The 19,447-nt window shown below is 38.8% G+C and overlaps 1 protein-coding gene across 1 annotated transcript in view; it reads left to right on the plus strand.

The window, feature by feature from the left end:
* Positions 1-19,447, plus strand: part of LOC108787942 (CTP synthase 2) — a 138,028-nt gene that overhangs the window by 101,706 nt on the left and 16,875 nt on the right. The window contains exons 17-19 of the mRNA XM_018557640.1: positions 919-1,015; positions 2,544-2,688; positions 18,226-18,305. Of these exons, the coding sequence (XP_018413142.1) occupies positions 919-1,015; positions 2,544-2,688; positions 18,226-18,271 (288 nt within the window). The 3' untranslated portion in view covers positions 18,272-18,305. The remainder of the gene's footprint in view (positions 1-918; positions 1,016-2,543; positions 2,689-18,225; positions 18,306-19,447) is intronic.

Below are 19,447 nucleotides of genomic sequence, written 5' to 3' on the forward strand. Positions count from 1 at the left end.
CTTTCTGTTCTCCTTTAAATCTTCATAAAATTTTCAGACTCAAGGATATCCTGACACATGAGAAGGAAGTGGGGAAAATCTCTCTGGAGGACACAAACACCAATAAAAACCTGAAAGAGACTGAAACTCCTCGCCACTCTATCCAAAAGTATAAATATGTTTTTCTGCTTAAAGTGTAACTGAAACCTGAAAACAGATTTGGATAGAGCCCCTGCCATGTTTCTATTGCTGTTTGTGTGCCTTTTGGAATGGTCTGCCCTCTCGATTTGTCCAGGGACAATCCAACATTTTCATTTGTCAAGGAAGCATGAACAGAAGGGAAATCTTCCAGTGGGGACACTTGTTCTGGTTGTAACTGTTCAAAAAAGAATTCCTCTTACTTTAAAGAGGTCTTCTCCCAGTTTTTTGTTGTGTCTACAGGACAGGAAGTTAAGGGAAATCTCCCCAATGGGGCACAGATATACAGTTTTCCTATAGATGTAAAAATACCCTCTCAGACTAATCACAGGAAACACATCAAAATGTCCAGTGGCTGTTCCCATAATGAGATGGAAATTGACTTTTGAAGAAACAAATTTCTAATTTCTAAAATTTCTAGCAGAAGACAATTTAGATTGACAGGTGTATTATAAAGAGGTATGGTAACAAGTATATAATGGAAACTTCATACAACAAGTGGAAATGTGTCAGCCTGACCCAGAAAGAAAAAACTTTACTTTTACTTTAGAGTCATGGTCGTTGCTTGTTGTAAAGACACTTAATCACCATGTGCTGTGCTAAAATGTGACTAGTCTGAGACATGTGAAAGTCACCTTCATGGTCTGAGCATTGCATTATTGCACTTTATATGCTTCATACTTGCAGTCAAGGAGAGAGACGCTTTGATAGACTGTTACAAATCTCCATCATTCTGCACAGGTAAACCCAGAGCTAACACAGCAGTTCGAAGAAAAAGGCTTAAGATTTGTTGGACATGACACAGAGGGACAGAGAATGGAAGTCGTTGAACTTGAAGGTTAATATTGAATGTTTCTGTTATGTTTTGGCTACCAGGGATTTATCCAACCTTATCCAGAAGCTATTAAACTCTGTACTCCAATGCAAAATGTGACAAGAACCCCAAAACATTTGGACTGATTTACTAATGGTGTTGAGCATCTTCACACAATAAATTAAGATTCTCAACTCCTTTATTAAATCAGCCTCGTTATCTCACTGTCTTTAACCTCTTGCCGTCCGCCCGTAGTAAAAAAACGGACGGACGGCACTGCAGCATCTGCGGGTTGCCGTCTCCAGACACCATATACACACAGTTTAACAAAGTCTAGTAAAACTGTGAACATGAATTCTCACTTGCCTAAATGTGTAATTGTGTCTGTAACCACTTTTCTCACAGTATGGTGCACATTGCCATCTGTGTATCTTCCCCTTAGATTTATATAACATGTTTTCTTTTTTTTTTTACTCTAGTAAAATCTTTTTCATTTAATAAACTCTTTTTTTCCTCTTTCCTTTAGCACCCATTCCATTTTAGAAGGAGGAACCTCATTTCCTATTTTCAATTCTATTGACCATTGTAACCCCGTTACTTTTTTCTCTTTTTGCATTCCCCCATCAAATCTCCATTTTCCCTCGCTCTAATAAATCCCTAAGCACCTAAGGGAGGTAAAAGAGAGATTTGATGTAGGAATGAGGTACCTCCCTCTAAAATGAAATGGGTGCTAAAGGAAAAAGCACCTCTCTGAGGTTTACCTCCTCAGGGGTACCTCCCATGAGGTACCTCCCTCTAAAATGAAATGGGTGCTAAAGGAAAAATAGTTTAATACATAAAAAAATGTTTTAATAGAGTAAATAAAAGGGGAAAAAATGATATAACTCTAAGGGGAGGATTCACAGGTGGCAATGTGCTTCATACTGTGAGAAAAGTGGTACGTTGAGACCCCAGAACTAGAGTGAATGTATTTTTAAACAAAAAGAAAATAATTCTCGTAATAGAAACCAGTTGTATATGCACAACAGCAAAAGATTATTCTAATCAGGTTCAAACTATTATTCTCCAAATATTTTCCAAAGCAGATTTACATCTGGTTGCTGTTCTACCTGTTGTGGGCTTATACAAACAGTTCCTGTTCACTTGTGGATAAATAAGTCTTTGTTGATGACTTGATGATCCTTACCTGCCCACGGGGCCTTTTATTAGGGAGCAAGTAAAAAGTGAAAGGTACTCAAAGACATAAGATCTACATTGTTTAGGAAACCATGATTTGTGTATGGGCTACACCTGACCTGCGTGGACACTCCCAGGCTGATAGAAAATGTCTAAAATGGATTTTGCAAACCGATCTCCTTGAAATAAGGTCAATATTAAGGATGTTTGCCAGTACATTTGCTCATGTTTATGACACTTATTTTTAGAATGAGCATAGGGGATTACTTCTTTAGACTGCTGTCTTATGCCTTTGCTTACCTTGTCATGTACAGAAAACTGTCAAGACCACCAGGAAGATGTTGACTGATCTGATAACTGAGTTTTTTGTCTGCAGATCACCCATACTTTGTAGGTGTGCAATTCCATCCAGAATTCTCATCCAGACCTATGAAACCTTCTCCTCCATACCTGGGACTAATGCTGGCTGCCTCAGGAAAACTTAGTACATTCATACAGAATGGCTGCAAATTATCTCCCAGGTAAATTTTTTTCAAGTACTCAAATGATTTATGGATAACTAATGTGTTTTTATAACATTGTAGTAGAAGCTGTGTGTTCAGTTCAAACAAACTGGAGTTCTAGTGTGCTACTCATGTGACCACAACACTATATAACAAATAAAAAAGAGCGGGTGCTTGGACCCTGTGATCTTTGTGATCCACAGCTAATCCTCTGTTGTAACCCTCTAACCTCTAACACCATTCTAATGCCTATTTCTGACCTAATCCTAAACCTGCCACATATTACTGACCTTGTGGCAAGAACTTATAATATTTGGGCACTTGTTATATTCTATTAGTGGTGACAACCCACAAGTAACAGGATGGTTAACTGACTACCTACCTTTTTCTATACACGCGCTCTCTCAGTAGCCAGACCAGTAAGATGTTAAGCAATTCCATAAGGAAAAGTGGAAGTCTCTCCTCAGTGATTCTGCTTATCTAAATGTGTTAGAGTGGGGCTGGAATGAGTTTATGGGTTAGAAGTAGGGATTCACCAATACCGATACTATTATCAGTGCCGATGCTGAGTATTTGGGTGAGTAGTTGTACTCGCCCAAATGCTCCGATTCCTAGCCTGATACTTCTGGTATCAGGAAGCCGGGCAGCGCGTCATTATACGCTGCCCGGCTTCCTGATTGGTCGGGAAGCCGGCTCCATGCTCTCTCGTCACTTGTGGCTTTCTGATTGGTCGGAAGCTGGCCAATCAGGAAGCCAGGCGGCGTGTAATGACGTGGCGCACAATTTATTTGGTCGGAATGCCGGCTTCATGCTCCCACGTCTCCTCATGACGAGGGAGCATGGAGCTGGTTTCCCGACCAATCAGGAAGCCTGGCGCCGCGTCATTCCACAGCGCCCGGCTTCCTGATTGGCCAGAAAGCCGGCTGCATGCTTCCTCGTCACAGTGACGAGAAGCATGTGGGCAGCTTCCCTGCTAATCAGGAAGCCAGGTGGTGGGTCATTACACGCCGCCTGGCTTCCTGAATGGGACTTCTGGTATTCGGCGAGTACCAAAAAAAAATGTCAGTACTCGTACTCGATACCGACATACAGATGCATCCCTAGTTAGAAGTGTTAATCCAAATAAAAGTTATTTTTAAATGCCCTTGGCTTTGTTATGTAGATTTCCCTTGTAACAGGGTTCCACAGAGACAAGAAGTAAGAGGAAAAAGACACACACAGCAATGCAAACTAAACAGAGGTTCTAAACATTCCCCACAATAAATAAAATGATGATTCATTCAAAGGTTAAGGTTTGGTTGATGTTAAGGTTTAGGGTTTAATTTGAGCTTTATGGGTTTTTTTAAGGCAAATAGGCTGTTCACTTTGCAAGGGGATTTGGACTTAACAGGGGAAGTTTCTCCTTAGTTTAGTGAAGGGGTGAAGCTCTGCTGACTTCCATCAGCCAATCATGTGCAATCAAAATACTTTTTTTTTTCTATTTTCATTGAACATGATTGAGTATTCTTTGCAAAGTGAAATTGCACCACATTCACTAAGTTAAAGGAAACAGCCTATTTGCCTTTAGCAAATCAACCTCTTAGAGTTTAGAGTTAGGTTGAGGTAAAGGGTAAACAACAGTTGAGATTTAATTCCGGTCCTGTGCTTGGATAAAGGAGCAGCAATAGTAAAATGTTAAGGTCAGACCCTTTTCCTTCTGCTCTTTTAGTACTGTAGAATCACAGATTATGTCATCATTCCTTAGACTTTTTTTCAAATGATAACAGTTTTTTTTGTCTTTAAGTAAACACTGTATTTTCATACCTGGTGAGACTCTAAGTGGTGGTATAAGCGTACAACATTTACTTTGTGATTAATTGAAATTCTTTATCAGCATGGGGCAAATAATTCAGATTTGGTCTGAAAGGCTCAGCAAATAGCAATGTACTTTGGCTTTATTTTTTCTTGTTACATATAAATGAGGCCATCATTGCCAGGAGCTTTTTTTCCCCCTTTTTAAGATGCAACATTAAAGTTGCTGCCTTCCCAGCAGACCTACACATACGGATTTATGTGCAGCAATGCAAACTTGGGAGATGAGCTGTATTATTCAGATCTAAATATTGCCTGCTTCATTAACTGCTCATAAACTGCTTAATGCAAATGCATAAGGATGAGTCCTTTCATTGAAGAAATTTAGCTTTATGGAATCAATTGCATGCTCCCAGCTAATTGTCACTCTACTCTGTTATTCCTGTCCTCGGTACATCTTGTCATGTATAAACGTTAAAGGAAATGTTCTATTGTGCACAATTATGCCTTCACTTCTTGAACTTCACCAGTCATATAAGGTTAAAGTGTATGTCTGGGAAAAAAACATTTACACTCATACAATTTCCATGTTTAATCCCATTTAAAAATGTGAACAGTATAAAAAAATGCCCAATGAACTTGCCAGAAATTCACTAAGCTACTAACTTCCTATAAAGAGGTGACAACACTGCTTCTGCTACACTAAAATTCAGAGCAGTGTTTTCAGCCCTGCCTGAGTCTTTCCCTTCTGGGCTAAAGACCCCCTCCTCCCCTTATACCATCATGCATTTTAAAGGAGAATCATAGGTAGAGTGATATACATTTATCTCCATAATTAGAGCCGATGTGTGACACTGAAGCTGTCACACGTCGGCTCTATAGATCGAGAACTGAGCGATCACATACCACAAATCACTCAGTTCATGATCTTCTCCCTGCAGGGAGAGGTGACTGTCAGTCACTACCCCCCGCAGGAATTCCCCCCTCTTTGTTCCTTCAGCACTGACTGGAGTGACGTATGGTGAGTGGGCGGGCAATAGCCCACTATATGCTGAGCTTTGGGTCATCGGAGGACATAGTAAATATCCTCCTGTGACCCTAAAGAGAACAATGGCCAGATTAGGTTGGGCCATAGTTCTCTTTTAATAAACCTGCTGTAAATACTTCTGGTTCCATTATGCAGGTCTTAAAATAACACTAAACTCAGGAGTTAAATCTTAAAAATGCATTCAGGTACCTTCACTATTAACAAAAATGTATCTTATTTGTGTACCACTCAGCTGTAGATCCTCAAATCATCTCTGAATTGGTGCTGACACTGTCCTTCCTTCTGGAGGGGGGATACTTTTGTTCTCCATGGACCCTGTGTGTGTTGTAAAGTAATCACCACTCCAAGCTCGCTCCCGTTATGGCCTACAATCTCAATACACTCTAGAGAATTAAATGTGAGATTGTAGTCCATCACGGGAGTGAGCTTGGATTGGTGGCTACTTCACAACACACACAGGAAGGAAGGACAGTGTCAGCACCAATTCAGAGATTATTTAAAGATCTACAGCCGATTGATACACAAATAACATACATTTTTGTTAATAGGGTATTTGAATGCATTTTTAGGATTTAACTCCTGAGTTTAGTGTCACTCTAAATGCTTTAGGCTGTCCATAGAACAGCTGTGCGGTTGACACGTTGAATGATCTACTACATGAAATGTAATAATTGCTGTTTGAAATTTAAACAAGCATTTTCCTAAAAGTCAAGTCCGTTATACTTTTTTTATTTGCACTAAGTTAAATGATCAGGACATGCTTTTGAGTTTTCCCTTCTTATCAGTCCAAGCAGTACTGATACAAAAAGCTTTACCACAATGTTAAGAACAACAATCTCTGAAAAAAGACACACACACATACAGGGTAAAAAAAGAAGTGAGAAAGTTAGGTCAAGAGGACAAGAGTGGGCTACGGAATGGAAAGAAAGAGAAGAGTGATAGTCACAGAGAGGGGAATAGTCATAAAAATGTGTGATAGTGGTTTAGAAAACTGAGGTCCACATTCAGTCTGATATGCTGAAAATCATTAATCTTTGTAATTGTACAGTATGCACTAACAATGTAGCAGATTTTACACAAATCTCACATCAGCTCCACTGTCCCTGTTTTTCTCTTTCATCCCATTACAGTTTCAGTCACTTAAAGTAAGCTTGTCATGAGAGAAACTTGGCCACTGCTGAATTCTCCTTCTAAAAAAATGCTACTCACTTGGTTTGAGTGACCTAGAACAAACTGCCAGCCTATCCATCAAATTTCCAATTCAACTGACCCCAGTTAACCAGTTTTCTGTTATAGTCCCATCATGTCCACCGACATGGCCATAAGCATCTTTTGTCTGTGCATTCTTTTGGATATAATGTTCTTTACACAGTTGATTCTTATATAGATGTGCACCTACCAGTGTACAGAAGTCAGTGTAATATATAAGGCCCCATTCACAACTGTGAATGGGGCCAGACCACTTGAGGTTCACAGCTTCCTCCATGAGACTAATGCGGACTTCTTTGGGTGAACCACCTGCAGCTGTTCACAGGCTGCTTGCAAGTACAGTATTTGCACATGCTGCAGTCACTATCAGATGACCGCACCTGAACGCAGACTCTTTGCGCCCAGAAGTGATCAAACACAGGTAATTTAAGACTGTGCAATTGCATGTCAATAGCTGCAGGTGATGTCAACTGTCATTGGTTTAATACAGCAGCTCCTGCTGGCAGGAGGTCACATGAGTCTCACAGAGGAGTTTATGTGGCTCATGCAATCCAGCACCATTCACAGTTGTGAATGAAGCCATAGGGTGAATACAACATATACGTTTATGTTTTCCCTTAATGATATGGGAACTGGCTGACCGAGGCAAAAGATGGTGGTTGGAAATTCTGATTGTCCAATAATCTTTCTTTGGAATGATCAGTAATGTGCATGCTTGTGTTGACAAAGTGTGCATCTATAAACACTGTGCTGATGACCTTAACACCAGCTTACGGGGCTAATTCATTAGCCTGGAGGAAAAATGTGAACAAAAGTACAGTTGTTCGCAATAGCAATCAGTCAGGTTTTATCTTTTATTTTAAGGATTAAATAATACAGAAGAACTGATTATTCACCATTTTTTTCTCATTTTCTTTTCTCCATTTTCAGTAAATCTGTCACCTATATCTCAGGACAACCATGTCAGTCGGCTGGGAACAAACAACCCGAGTGACTGATTTTTTTTTTTTTTTACTCTGCAATTAATTGACAAGAGGGGATCTGCAGTGGCTACAGAGTGCTCATACATACATAATATGCTGGAAATATAGCAGGTCATGCAACAGTCATCTCATGTTTCTAGTACCTACAAAACCCAGAAACACAAAAGTGTGAGGCCACCAACAAATGTTGTCTCTTTCCTGCCCAAGTCAAGCCCTGAGTGTTCTCCTTCATGACAGTGATATTGCATTGAATATTAATGATTTTGTAAGAGTGGCTTTTCCCTGTACATTGATACTTTAAAGAATATTGGTATTGATAGTCCATCAAGGCAAGATTCCAGGTGGTGGTCACTGCCCTATTTGTTTAGCTTTCTATTAGTAAAAGCGGACTAAAGGAGCAGTTTTAGGTCAGAGTAATGAGAATAGTTTTCTCTGTCTGTCTTTAAAAACCTTATGGCTGAAATGTTTGCAGATAATGGATTCCACATGTTTTCAGATAATAATGTGAGATGATTTCTTTTTTTTTCTGTGTTTGTATAACCTGAAGAAAGATTACCATGACATCATTGAATATAATTATATAAAATATTGAATAATTTGATGTAAATATGTTGTGTACATTATATGAAAATGTAAACTATGTCTAACAGGCAATATCCAAAAATACAAGGTGTGATATGCATTGTTAGTAGAAAACCAGCAAAAATACTGCTACAAACTGTACATCACTTTAAACCCAAAATCTGATATCACCCTTAAACCACTCAGCTTACACCCACTTGACAAACTTTAATAACTTGGAGTATGGCTGACTGGTATATATAGCATTCATAATTAAATCACATTCCGAACATGTACCACATGGTATTTCAATACAAACATATGTTTATCCAAGCAGTGTGCCTTTATATGTTTTTATTTATTAGGTATATGTTGCTTTGCTTAATGGGAAATACATGTCTGTTTATATTGTTTGAGAAATCAAAAGCATATAGTCAAATATTCCTTATTTCAGATAAAATTGCCATTGAAAATACCTATAGTTATACATGTGAGTTTTTCCATTAGGCTTTCCCCATATCGTACTGTAAAGTTTTACATTAATTAAAAAGCCAGTGGCGCCAGCGCTTTTAAAAGAAGCCAATATGAGGATTGTTCATCCCTGCTGGATGAGTAGATTCCATTAGCAGAGTTAAAAGGACGACTCTATATAATACAGAGAAACTGTGAAGATCTCTCAGTTCATTACTCTACTTTTTTTCTCCTGCTTTTATTCTATTCTGTATTTGCAATGCACTTTCTAGTCACAGTTATTGATTGCATTCTTCTTTATTATCAGTTACTTACATTTCCATTTCACAATGTATTCTGTTATGTGTTGCAAATGCAGGAATTCCCAGATAATGACTGCTAGAAATATATACAATAGGAATAATGTAGCTGGTTTTATTCAAGTATTGAATTGTCTAATTTGTTTTTACTTGTATTTTAATGCTTACATCGGATTCCTTTAAAGAAAGTAAGTAGATTGGGCTCCCATCTTTGCACTGCATGGGTTTTGTGCAAAATGCTTATGTATGCCATATTGTTTGTGATAGTAGCACATTATTTTAACGCATGATCACGCTTTTGTAAAAAAAATATATGCACCTGTTATTATTAATATACACAGTTGCAAACATTTTCACAATAAATTTTAGGTTCACCCTAGTGATGTGCTATACACACAATATTGCCACAGAATGAAGACAAAACACCTGAATCATTTCATTTTGGCACTGTAAGGATTTGGCGCAGTCATTTTATGATTGGGTCTGCATTTTGTCTGATTACTCTTGTTTCAAAATTCTGCACGTGTTTGAGCTGCATGGAAATGAACAAGTATGTATTAGGTCTCATTCACAAGGAGAATGTTGCTCCGTACAGAGTGAAAGCATGTTTTTTAATGTGCGGAAAGAAGTGTGCGGGCAACCCTTGTATGCTTATGGAGAGGTAGGGGCTGTGCGCCCTCACATGCTGCTTCCCACAGCTCCGAGGCGTAACAGCTGCACATAGATGGTGTACAGTCTGGGACTCAGACATGATGGATTGAGGTCCATACACCGTCTGTGTGCGGCTGTCAAGTTTCAGAGTTGCAGAAAGTAGCGTGTGGGGGTGCACAGCTCCCGCACCTCCATAGACTTGCATGAGCTGCTCGCACACTCTTTTTTCCCACAGCTCCAGACACATCAAAAACAGCCCTGCTCAATGTATGGGGCAACACGTAAAGCTCAACAGGTATGTCACAAGTTTAATTTTTTTGTATTCAGGCTCTCCTTCATTACAATGTTATGTAATTAATTTCCTGGAATAATCCTGTTTTATGTTAAGGGAAGAGTATTGTTCCATGGAACCTCACTTGATGCTTATAGAGGATTTATTTAATTGCCATGGTGGTGTTAAGGGGAGGAAGGGTTAAAGAAGCACAGTATTGTGATGTTACAGTTCACACATCCACTTTTCCATGCTTGTGAATGGACCTTAATGTATGCCTACTGTTTACATTACTGCACATCACAGCAGTTTTGTTGGATACTGATATGCAATATTGCAAAGTAAGCAAAATCTATCATAATAAAAAAAAACAGTTTATACTTATTCTTTATAGTTATTGTTTGCAAAGTTCAATTTCAGCTATGTGCCCCCAAGCAATCTTTCATGTGCCAACCCTAACACAATAGACCTTTGAACCAGCACAGTTCTATGAAGGAATACATTTACTTTGTGGTGGTTGTTATTTTTCTGAAACTGTATCTACTGTATGTACAAAAAAAATAAATAAAAGATAATAAAAAAGAGGCAGTTTGCAGCCTTTAAAATGTTCCAAACGACATGCCTGATTTTTCTAAAAGAGGCAAAGGAAAACAGCAGTAATAGAATCAATTTACCAGGACACATCTTAATACATTTAATGATGACCTTCTAGTGGGAGGTGCCATCGTGGTTGGTGTGTTGTCATGTGATGGGTTGTTATAGAAAGCAAGGCTGCTTTTAAGAGTGGACATATTATGTGTTAGATGTCTGCTGCACAAAAGAGGCCTTCCATGTCTTTAGAGGTATAATAGAATCAATTCACTCCACTCTGCATACACATAATAATCTATTCTTTCTATTGACTTTGTTATTGACTTTTTCAAGCTTATTTGTGTGTTTTAGCAGTACACAGGATAAGTAAAGCATTAAAAAGACAGGAACATAATTGTGTGTTTTTGTGTGGGTGCCAGAAGACCACTTTAGCTGGTCTGGGAAGCTGAACTGGTGGGGGAGAGGGGAGTAAGGATAGCAATCATATAAACTGGATATTTCTGCCCTATTACTATTGTTACCTACAATTTGAAAGGTGAACCATTGAAGGCCGGTAGCTGTAATCTCGCTGTCAGCCACTTAATGTGTGCACAAACAAAAAAATAGAACTAAACTAACTATTCACGTGTTTTCTATTTTTGCCTCAGAATTTGTCCCATTGCAGCAATGACAACTCTGCGCTATCTGTACATTGAAGCTTTTTCCGCTCCCGACATCTTACTTATTAGACCTTGGCCAGTAATGATAAAACTCCTACGCTTGAGTGATCTCTACCTAGTTCTCTCTACTCAAAAGCTAGAAAACGCATTTAGTTCAAAATTCTATTTTTTTTATGCTATTCATGCTTTTGTTTCTGTTTTCTACATTTATTGACATAAACATCAGCCAGGCTTGTATGTTTACGCCCATACTGGACAGCTTTAGAAACATAAAAGCATATGCAATAAGGCAGATCAAAGAGCAGGGATAAACTGTGTATAATGTAACCCCTAGCCACCAGTCAGAAAATATCCTTCACTACTAACTACTACTGGCTTCTAACTACAGGTTAATTAATCTGATTGGTTGCTCCGTGTCACTGCTGTCTTTTTGAATAAGCTTATGGTTGTATGGTTAGTGGATTCTCCCTTCTGCCCTGAGTTGTTTCCGCTATGAAGTTTTTATACTAAGGACATAATTAGCGAACTTATAAATTACATGTAAATTTGTATGTAACACATAAGGGCTGATCTATAAATGTTCTGCGCAGCGGATAGCTGAGAGAATGTTGTTCGCACAACGCTAGCGCCCCTAGATGACACTAAAGGAGCATAGGAAATTCATATTCTCCTCTGCGCCATCTAGCATCCGCCCCACAATTACATTTTGGGGCTGATTTTATTTTAAAACAACTTAAAGTGTATGTCCAGCCAATTTGTATTTATAAATTTTGTAAAGAGTGGGGAAGGGTTAAATTCCTTGTCTGCATTGTACTGCTTTTTGGGGCTCCAGGTTCCAAGAGACTTTCCCCTTTTTTTACTCTCACAGTGACAACAGTTTTAGCAGACCACAAGTGAAGGTAAATATTCAACAGCAACATAGACAGAAAGGTTAGAACGCCTGTCAGATTTTTCTCTGTTTACGTCCTTGTTGCAGATTTTTCCTCACTCCTTGCCTGATGAAACCACCGGACATTGGGGAAAATTCTCTAATAGAGCTGAGAATTGCAGTAGGGTTATATAAGGGTTCCAGTCCTTCTAGAGCCTATCCATGTACTTATTTTAATTATAATGTAAGAACATGTATCCACAAATAACCAAAAAGCAGTTTCAGGAAAGTAAATGTTATTGCTATCATGAAAACTGTGCACATGTTCTTAAAGGATGCCACTGCCCAGGCTATGTTACATTATGTACATTCTCAATACTGTCTGACTTCTGCAAAGCCTTTGGTGATGGAGGAAGGGTAAATGGCAGACTGGCTCACAGTGAATAATGGCAAGTCTGCTACAGGCCCAGACTCCGCCATCTTCAGCTCTGAGCAGTCTCATTTGAGCAATGCCATAATAGGCCCCAGAAGTTGGCAGCTGACTGTTCACATTTTAGGCAGGGGATATTTGCTTTTTGCTGCATTTTGGCCAAAGAACCAACATTCAAAACGGGTTTCCAGGATAGAAAAAGCTTGAATTTGTTCCAAATAACACAATGGTCTCCAGTGAAGAAAACTTTTTTTTTTTTAATTTTGGATTTAATAGGGAATGATTATAACCTGTCTGGTTTTTTTTTATATGTCTGTAATGCATTTGTAAGATTTCCCTTCACTTCTTGCTCTGGAAACACAACTCAACATGAGAGGAATCCCTCTACAGTAGGATAACTTGTTCTAAGAAAACATGGACCAGAGCCAATCTTTAAAAAAAAAAAAATTAAGATGAACTCCGTTCTGGCCCCTCTAGGATTTCATAAAATAACAAATTTCAACAAAGCACATTATCGAGATCATCACTTTTAGAAAGACATTTCAGCAGGACATGTTGAGTAGTGGAGTTAGGAAAATCAAGCATTGCCAAACTTTCTTCAAGTTGAGATGTGGGTCAAGTTCACAGGGTCCTCCTTTTACATTCTGAACATCTTGCCTTAATAGACTTATGTCCAGTTTGACCTCTTCTGTGATACTCATCAGGAACACGTGCCATTAGCTGCTGCTTTGCACTTTTTAATGTGGGCTCTGGTTATGGATCCTCTACACTCCCTACTTTTAATAGTTTTTGGAGGTGTGAATATATTGTAGAATATATAGAATATGTGTAGAATATATTTTCCCACTCTGACCAGAGCTTTTGCCATTTCCAGCGCCAGAGCTTCAGAATCTCTTCAGATTCCCTGCAAATATTGATTCTTTCTCTTTGGTTTTGGCTTGGTCATCTTAAGAATTATGGTCGGTTGCTATTTATGTACATGTTTTAAAGGTAAATTAAGCACATACTGTGCGGTATTTGTTTCTTGTTGGCATCAGACAAAGGGATCTCTGCGTCTGTGTGTCTGATGAGGCTGCTGTGATTTAAGCATCTTCAAATTTTAAATTGCTTTTAAGTGCAGGTAAAGTCCTGCAATATTTACCTGTCCTCAAGTGATGCATGCTCCTTCACTGGCACTTCCATGTTCTTCTGGGTTCAGCATCATCAGCCATCTTGATTGTTCACAGATCACATAACTCCTGCTCATGTGCATTAGAGTTAATTCATTCTGGCGCCAAGGCATTTTGAGATTGCTGAAATGTGCATGCACAGCTCATTGTACAATCTAAAGCAGTTTTCAAGCAGGCAGGAAAAGGACATTTAATGCAGAAGAGCCCATGTGCTAGCAGTTTTTTAGTTTAAGGTATAGTTCCACTTTAATATGACAAGAATGGTGATATTATCATACAGGCCCCACTTCTTTTGTTATGTGAAATTATAAACTGGAATGCTCTAACTTTGGTATAATATTGTTTGATACATCCCTCAGTCAACCCCTCTAACACCTTTAGAACAGCAAAAGAGTAAAAACTTTCATATTGCATGATCTGCAAAGAATCTTGTGACTCCTATGAATAAATCCTGCACCCACTTTAGCTTCTTCTGTTGGTTTTACCCACAAGTGTCCAGAAAATGTAGACAAATGTAGAGTATTTAGTGATGTGTCCTCTTACTCCTGCTGCTCAGTGTAGGAGTAATATGGTAAAGATAGTCATATTTCTTATAATCACAAAATGTTTTTTTTTTCTGGAGAATTATTCTTAATGGAGCTCATAAAAGCTTCTAAGTTATAGATGAAGGTGAATAAATGTTTCCTAATGGAGAAGAGGGAAGTGCTTTAAAATGTACATTTATGAAGTGTGTTAAAAAAAAAAAGAAAAGAAATCAAGAGTTAAAATATATAGATTGTAAAGAGTTCAGTGAAAAGCAGATTTAAGAAGAATGTTACAGCAATCAATAAGGAAAGCACACATATGCATACATGTAAGGGTTTTTAGCTTAATTGCTAAAGAAAGCTTTGAATTTAGCAAAATATTGTCCAGGCAACAGGTAAAATCAAGCAGCTGTGTCAGAAGGTCTACGTAACATACCATTAATCTTTATGTTTTAATTCCTTGCAGCCAGGATTTAAGGTTTTCGTTTGTGTCAATATCAAACCAAGCCTTTTACTGCATGCTGATTACTTAGAGCGCTAGGTCTAACTCTGGTGTCTATTGGACTGCACAGTAATATTTAGACTCCCTGTATAATTACTGTTTACTGCATATATATTTATGTGATTTTTCACCCAAGCAGGCAATTAATAAAACTTACACCTACAGTAACAATTACATTCATAGAAATATTGAGCGTGAAAGGATGTGCTAAAAAGAAGCTTGGTTACTGCACTCTCAAAACTAGCCATGTTTCTCAAGATGACCCTTGAGAAAAGGTTTCATGCAGCTCTGAAACATCAGTCTGTAATAAATGCTGGGTAAATCTGCTTGGCTTGTCTTTTGCTATCGAAAAAGACATTGACATTTCCATGGGTACAGCCTACATAGCATCAATGACTTTGTTCTGTTCTTGACAAATTAGGACAAATGGATCCTAATTCTTTTCTTATTGTATGGGATGGTAACCAGAGTAGCAGTAAGTAGATGGAAAGGGAGAAATTAACAATCGATTTTATTAACGAGCACCAACCAAAAAAGAAAACTAAAAGAGCATATTTCAGGAATAGACAGACTTGGCCAGTTAAAGAACTTATAGTCATTCTACTGTTTATTAAATTCTCTCATGCATATAAAAATATTATTTTATGTTCCACTGAGAGACACAGGAATTGTAGATAATCTGAGATTGATGGGTTATATGCATCTGCCTACATAAGGTACACAGAAATAACAGAGAAAACACATGTTTAACCCCTGCTGCTAATTATCATGCTTCTGTTTTTTTCTAGTGACCTAGGAAAATGTTAGATATATTTGCTATTATTTTTACTGATCTAGTTTTTTTTCATTGGCACATTCTGTTCACCAGGGTTGTTTTTTTCTCTTCAATCAAATTGTTTAATATGCTGCTTGAGCTGGGCTGTATAGATCGGCTTATCCTTGGCAATATCTTGGAAGTCGTACCCGGACCCCACTGAACCAAAGATTGCGGGGCCTGTCTGGAATGTACATTTGGGCAGTGAGCTTTGTTTGTGGTGTTTTCCAGACATTAATGTTCTGGGTTAGTTAGTCAGACACTCTAAAGTTCCAGTGCCCTGGCACAGCCTCTGGTGTGGCCCAGTTCCTGAAGGGTCACTGTGTAAATAGGCCAATAGATGGGGCAAAGAAAATCTGAAATGTGACCTTTGGACACCAGGCTCTGCATTGTGGAATTTCTTTACCCATGTGTACTGTGTTTCTTAGCTGCAGAGCGCTCTCTAGTTTTTGAACAGTGGTACAGCTCTGCGTAACCCAGTCTTCTGATATGACCTTTGATCAGTGAGCTATGCATTGTGTTGTTTTCTACACTTTGTGTACTTTACTGCAGAGCACTCCCCAAGTCTAGAGCAGTGACACTGTCCAGCCTCGGTATACCTTCCTTGTGTGTAAACCTCTGAATAGTGTAACAGCCTACTTTATGACCATGGGGCACTGGGCTCTATATTGTGGCAATTTTCCGGACTTTTCCTGCCCAATCTTCGACATACAAGGAATGCCCTTCCCACTGCTATTGCTGCTTCTAGCACATTGTGAATTTTCCGGTTCTGGTAATACTCCACTGCCCACCTTTAGTGACTTGATTACCATGGGATGCCTATGACCCTTGCAGGTACTTACTGCCTAGGTTTGTGAGTGTGCTGGGCCTTTTTTGGGGTATAGTTGCTTATACCCACATCATACAACATGTCTGTTAAAAGATGTTCAGAGGACAGTCCCACTGCAAGGTAACTTCACTATATTTTCCCTTCGACAGTTTCAGGAAGCAATTCACCTGTAACCAATGCTGTATTTTTGATTCTGGGACCCCTATCAAAGAAAATAGGCATCAGCACCTTCTATAGCTCTACTTCTTTCTCCTGAGACCTGCCCTCAGTTTGGCAGGCTTTCTATATGCACTTCTGACTTCTGTGCCAGTCTGTACGAGATTAATGGAACAATCTGCTCACAGACATTCAGTTTCAGCCTTAGCACCATCTGTGGCTAAATCTAGTTCTGGGCCCTCATCTCTCAGAATGTCTTATGCCCCTATTATTATATCGAAATTCAGAACCTTCACAGTCTCCTTCTGTATAGACTATATATTACCACTTTCTTCATTACTCTGGTATGCACACTGTTGTTTCCAGTCTGATTGATGTAGTATGCTCTGGTGTGAATCTAGAGGATCAACCTGCTGTACCACGTCAAGAATCATCTTCAGCAAATAATTATTTTCCTTAATCCTCTGTTCTAGAACAGTTCCTCTTTGAGGACTGGGAACATGGTTTTCTACTGATGATGTGATGAAGCATTTTCCCTTTTAATAGGAAATTTCTTGTCAAATGTTCCGTACCTTTTGTGGACTCTGCACACCTCGTCACACTGGTTGATGGTGCCTTTACCTTTAACAGCCAGTTGGACTCCCTGATTAAAAAAGAACTCCTAGCAATTTTCAATTAAGCCTTGCAGTGGGGCTACCTCCACCCTGTGAGGTTTAACTGCTCGTTTTGGTCTAGGTGCAACAATAAAAAAAGTTATACTCATCCGAACCAAAAAAAATTGCTCATAGTCCTTCTTGAAATCTCAGTTTGAATTATATATGACCATTTTCTGTCCTCTGTGGGCGGTGACTTAAAATTTGTGAAAAACCCCTCCGCTAAACTGCTTTTGCTTTTGATTGTCCCATCAGTCTAAGTACAATCCCTTTGTCCCCTAATGGACAATAAAAAAAGAGTTTTGTACTTTTTCTTGAAGTCTATTGAGGACATTCCTCCTATGTACAGCATGCTCACAAAACTGAAACAAGGGAATTAGGGATGAGAGGACTACTGGGGCTGGCCTTCAGTGTTTTCTCCTGTTTGCCAGTTGCCACATCCTGTAGGTAGCTGCATATGACCCATCAATCTAAGATCATCTACAATTCCTGTGTCACTCAATACACTCTAAGAAAAAGATTTTACGGTAAGTGCAAAAATTATTTTTTAGGAGATTATCGGGAAAGAGAAATTCTGTAATCCGGTGACTTTCTTTCGGAAGAATAAACCTGCTGGACAGGCATGGATGACTAATTCTGAATGTCTTCCTGTTTTAAGTTTGATTTTTACAATACTTACAACTCCTGCTCAGAACCAGCAGACTGCTTTCAGCAGCAAGTACAGTGTTGCCCTGTGTTTTTTAGGTTTTCACTGATAAGGTCTTTTTAAAGTCTAATTTCACCTTTAAAAAGGCGCTGTGAGTGCTGCAAGGGCAAAGTAGTTTGACTCTCCTGAAAGCATTTGTTTCAGAAGAAACTGCGCTCGGCGATTCCTCTGCACTGGAACGTCATTTGGTGGCAGGAGAGGTAAGTACAAGGTAAATATATGCTTTTAACTTTACGGCCACAGCATTTAATTAGACTTTTTTTATTAGTGACAGGGTCTCTTTATTATACAATTGCCATATTTGAACTAACATAATAAACTACCCACAGCTCCAACTGAGAAACATGTCTTAATTCTTATTATTTTACAGGAACAGCTACAGTGACGTCAGTGACGAGAGCCCCTCCGATAATTAGCTGCATTTAGTAATTTGTGATGCTCAAATACCAGGTAAATGACATTGCTATCACGTAATAACTGTTAATATGCTAATAATGTTGTTCATGGAGCACTTAACAAAACTGTTTGTTACAATGCCAGGTGTTAAATCCTTGAGTTGTACGGTAAGCAAAGTCATGAAATATATTTATTATAGAGTGCTTGTAACTGGTGAGTGCAGCAGGTCATCTTCACACAATTTTAAGGTTTCTCTGCTTTAAAAATACAAGATGGTGACCCTAATTTACTAAAGGAGTAGAGTAGAGCTGCAGCTAACGATTATTTCCAAAATCGATTAGTTAGCCGATTATTACGTTCGATTAATCGGTTAATCGGATAAAATTAAAATAAATGTAAAAAAATGGCTGCAGTGATGGACTACTAGTTTGTATTGAGATTGTAGTCCGTCACAGGAGCAAGCTTGGAGCGGTGGAAGTAAAAAAGAAAAAAAAAGTGTGGTGTGCAATATAGTGAAATTAAAAGTGTAAAATTATACAGCAATTAATGGAGAATGGCACTGGCTATAGAGGACTACAAAACCCAGCAATAGTACATTATACAGCACAATGCTAAATACCGCCAGCTATAATGTACTGGGTTTTGTAGTCCTTTACAGCTGGTGGTATTCTGCATTGCGCTGTATAATGTAGTATTGCTAGGTTTTGTAGTCCTCTATAGCTGGTGGTATTCTGCATTGCACCACTGTATAATGTATTATTGCTGGGATTTGTTGTACTCCTCTGTAGCTGGTGGTATTCTGCATTGCATCTGTATAATGTATTATTGCTGGGATTTGTAGACCTCTATACAGCGCAATGCAGAATACCACCTGCTATATAGGAATGCAACAAATCCCAGCAATACATTATACATAAAGTATATAATGTATTGCTGGGATTTGTAGTCCTCTATAGCTGATGGTATAATATACAGCAAAATGTACCATCAGCTATAGAGGAATACAAATCCCAGCAATACATTATAGAGCACCATGTGTGGGAAAGTGCAGGCTTACCTGAGCAGTCTTCCAGCAACTTGTTTCTGAGATCGGGCCTGTCTATCGGTGGCTGCCATCCCCCCACACCTGCTCCTCCTTACTTCTTCACCCCACGTCCCTGTGCCGATCGTGGATGTGCGCGGGCGGTGAGCGTGAG

This window comes from Nanorana parkeri, unplaced genomic scaffold (assembly GCF_000935625.1).
Source record: "Nanorana parkeri isolate BGI_ZX_2015 unplaced genomic scaffold, ASM93562v1 scaffold293, whole genome shotgun sequence".
NCBI lineage: Eukaryota > Metazoa > Chordata > Amphibia > Anura > Dicroglossidae > Nanorana > Nanorana parkeri.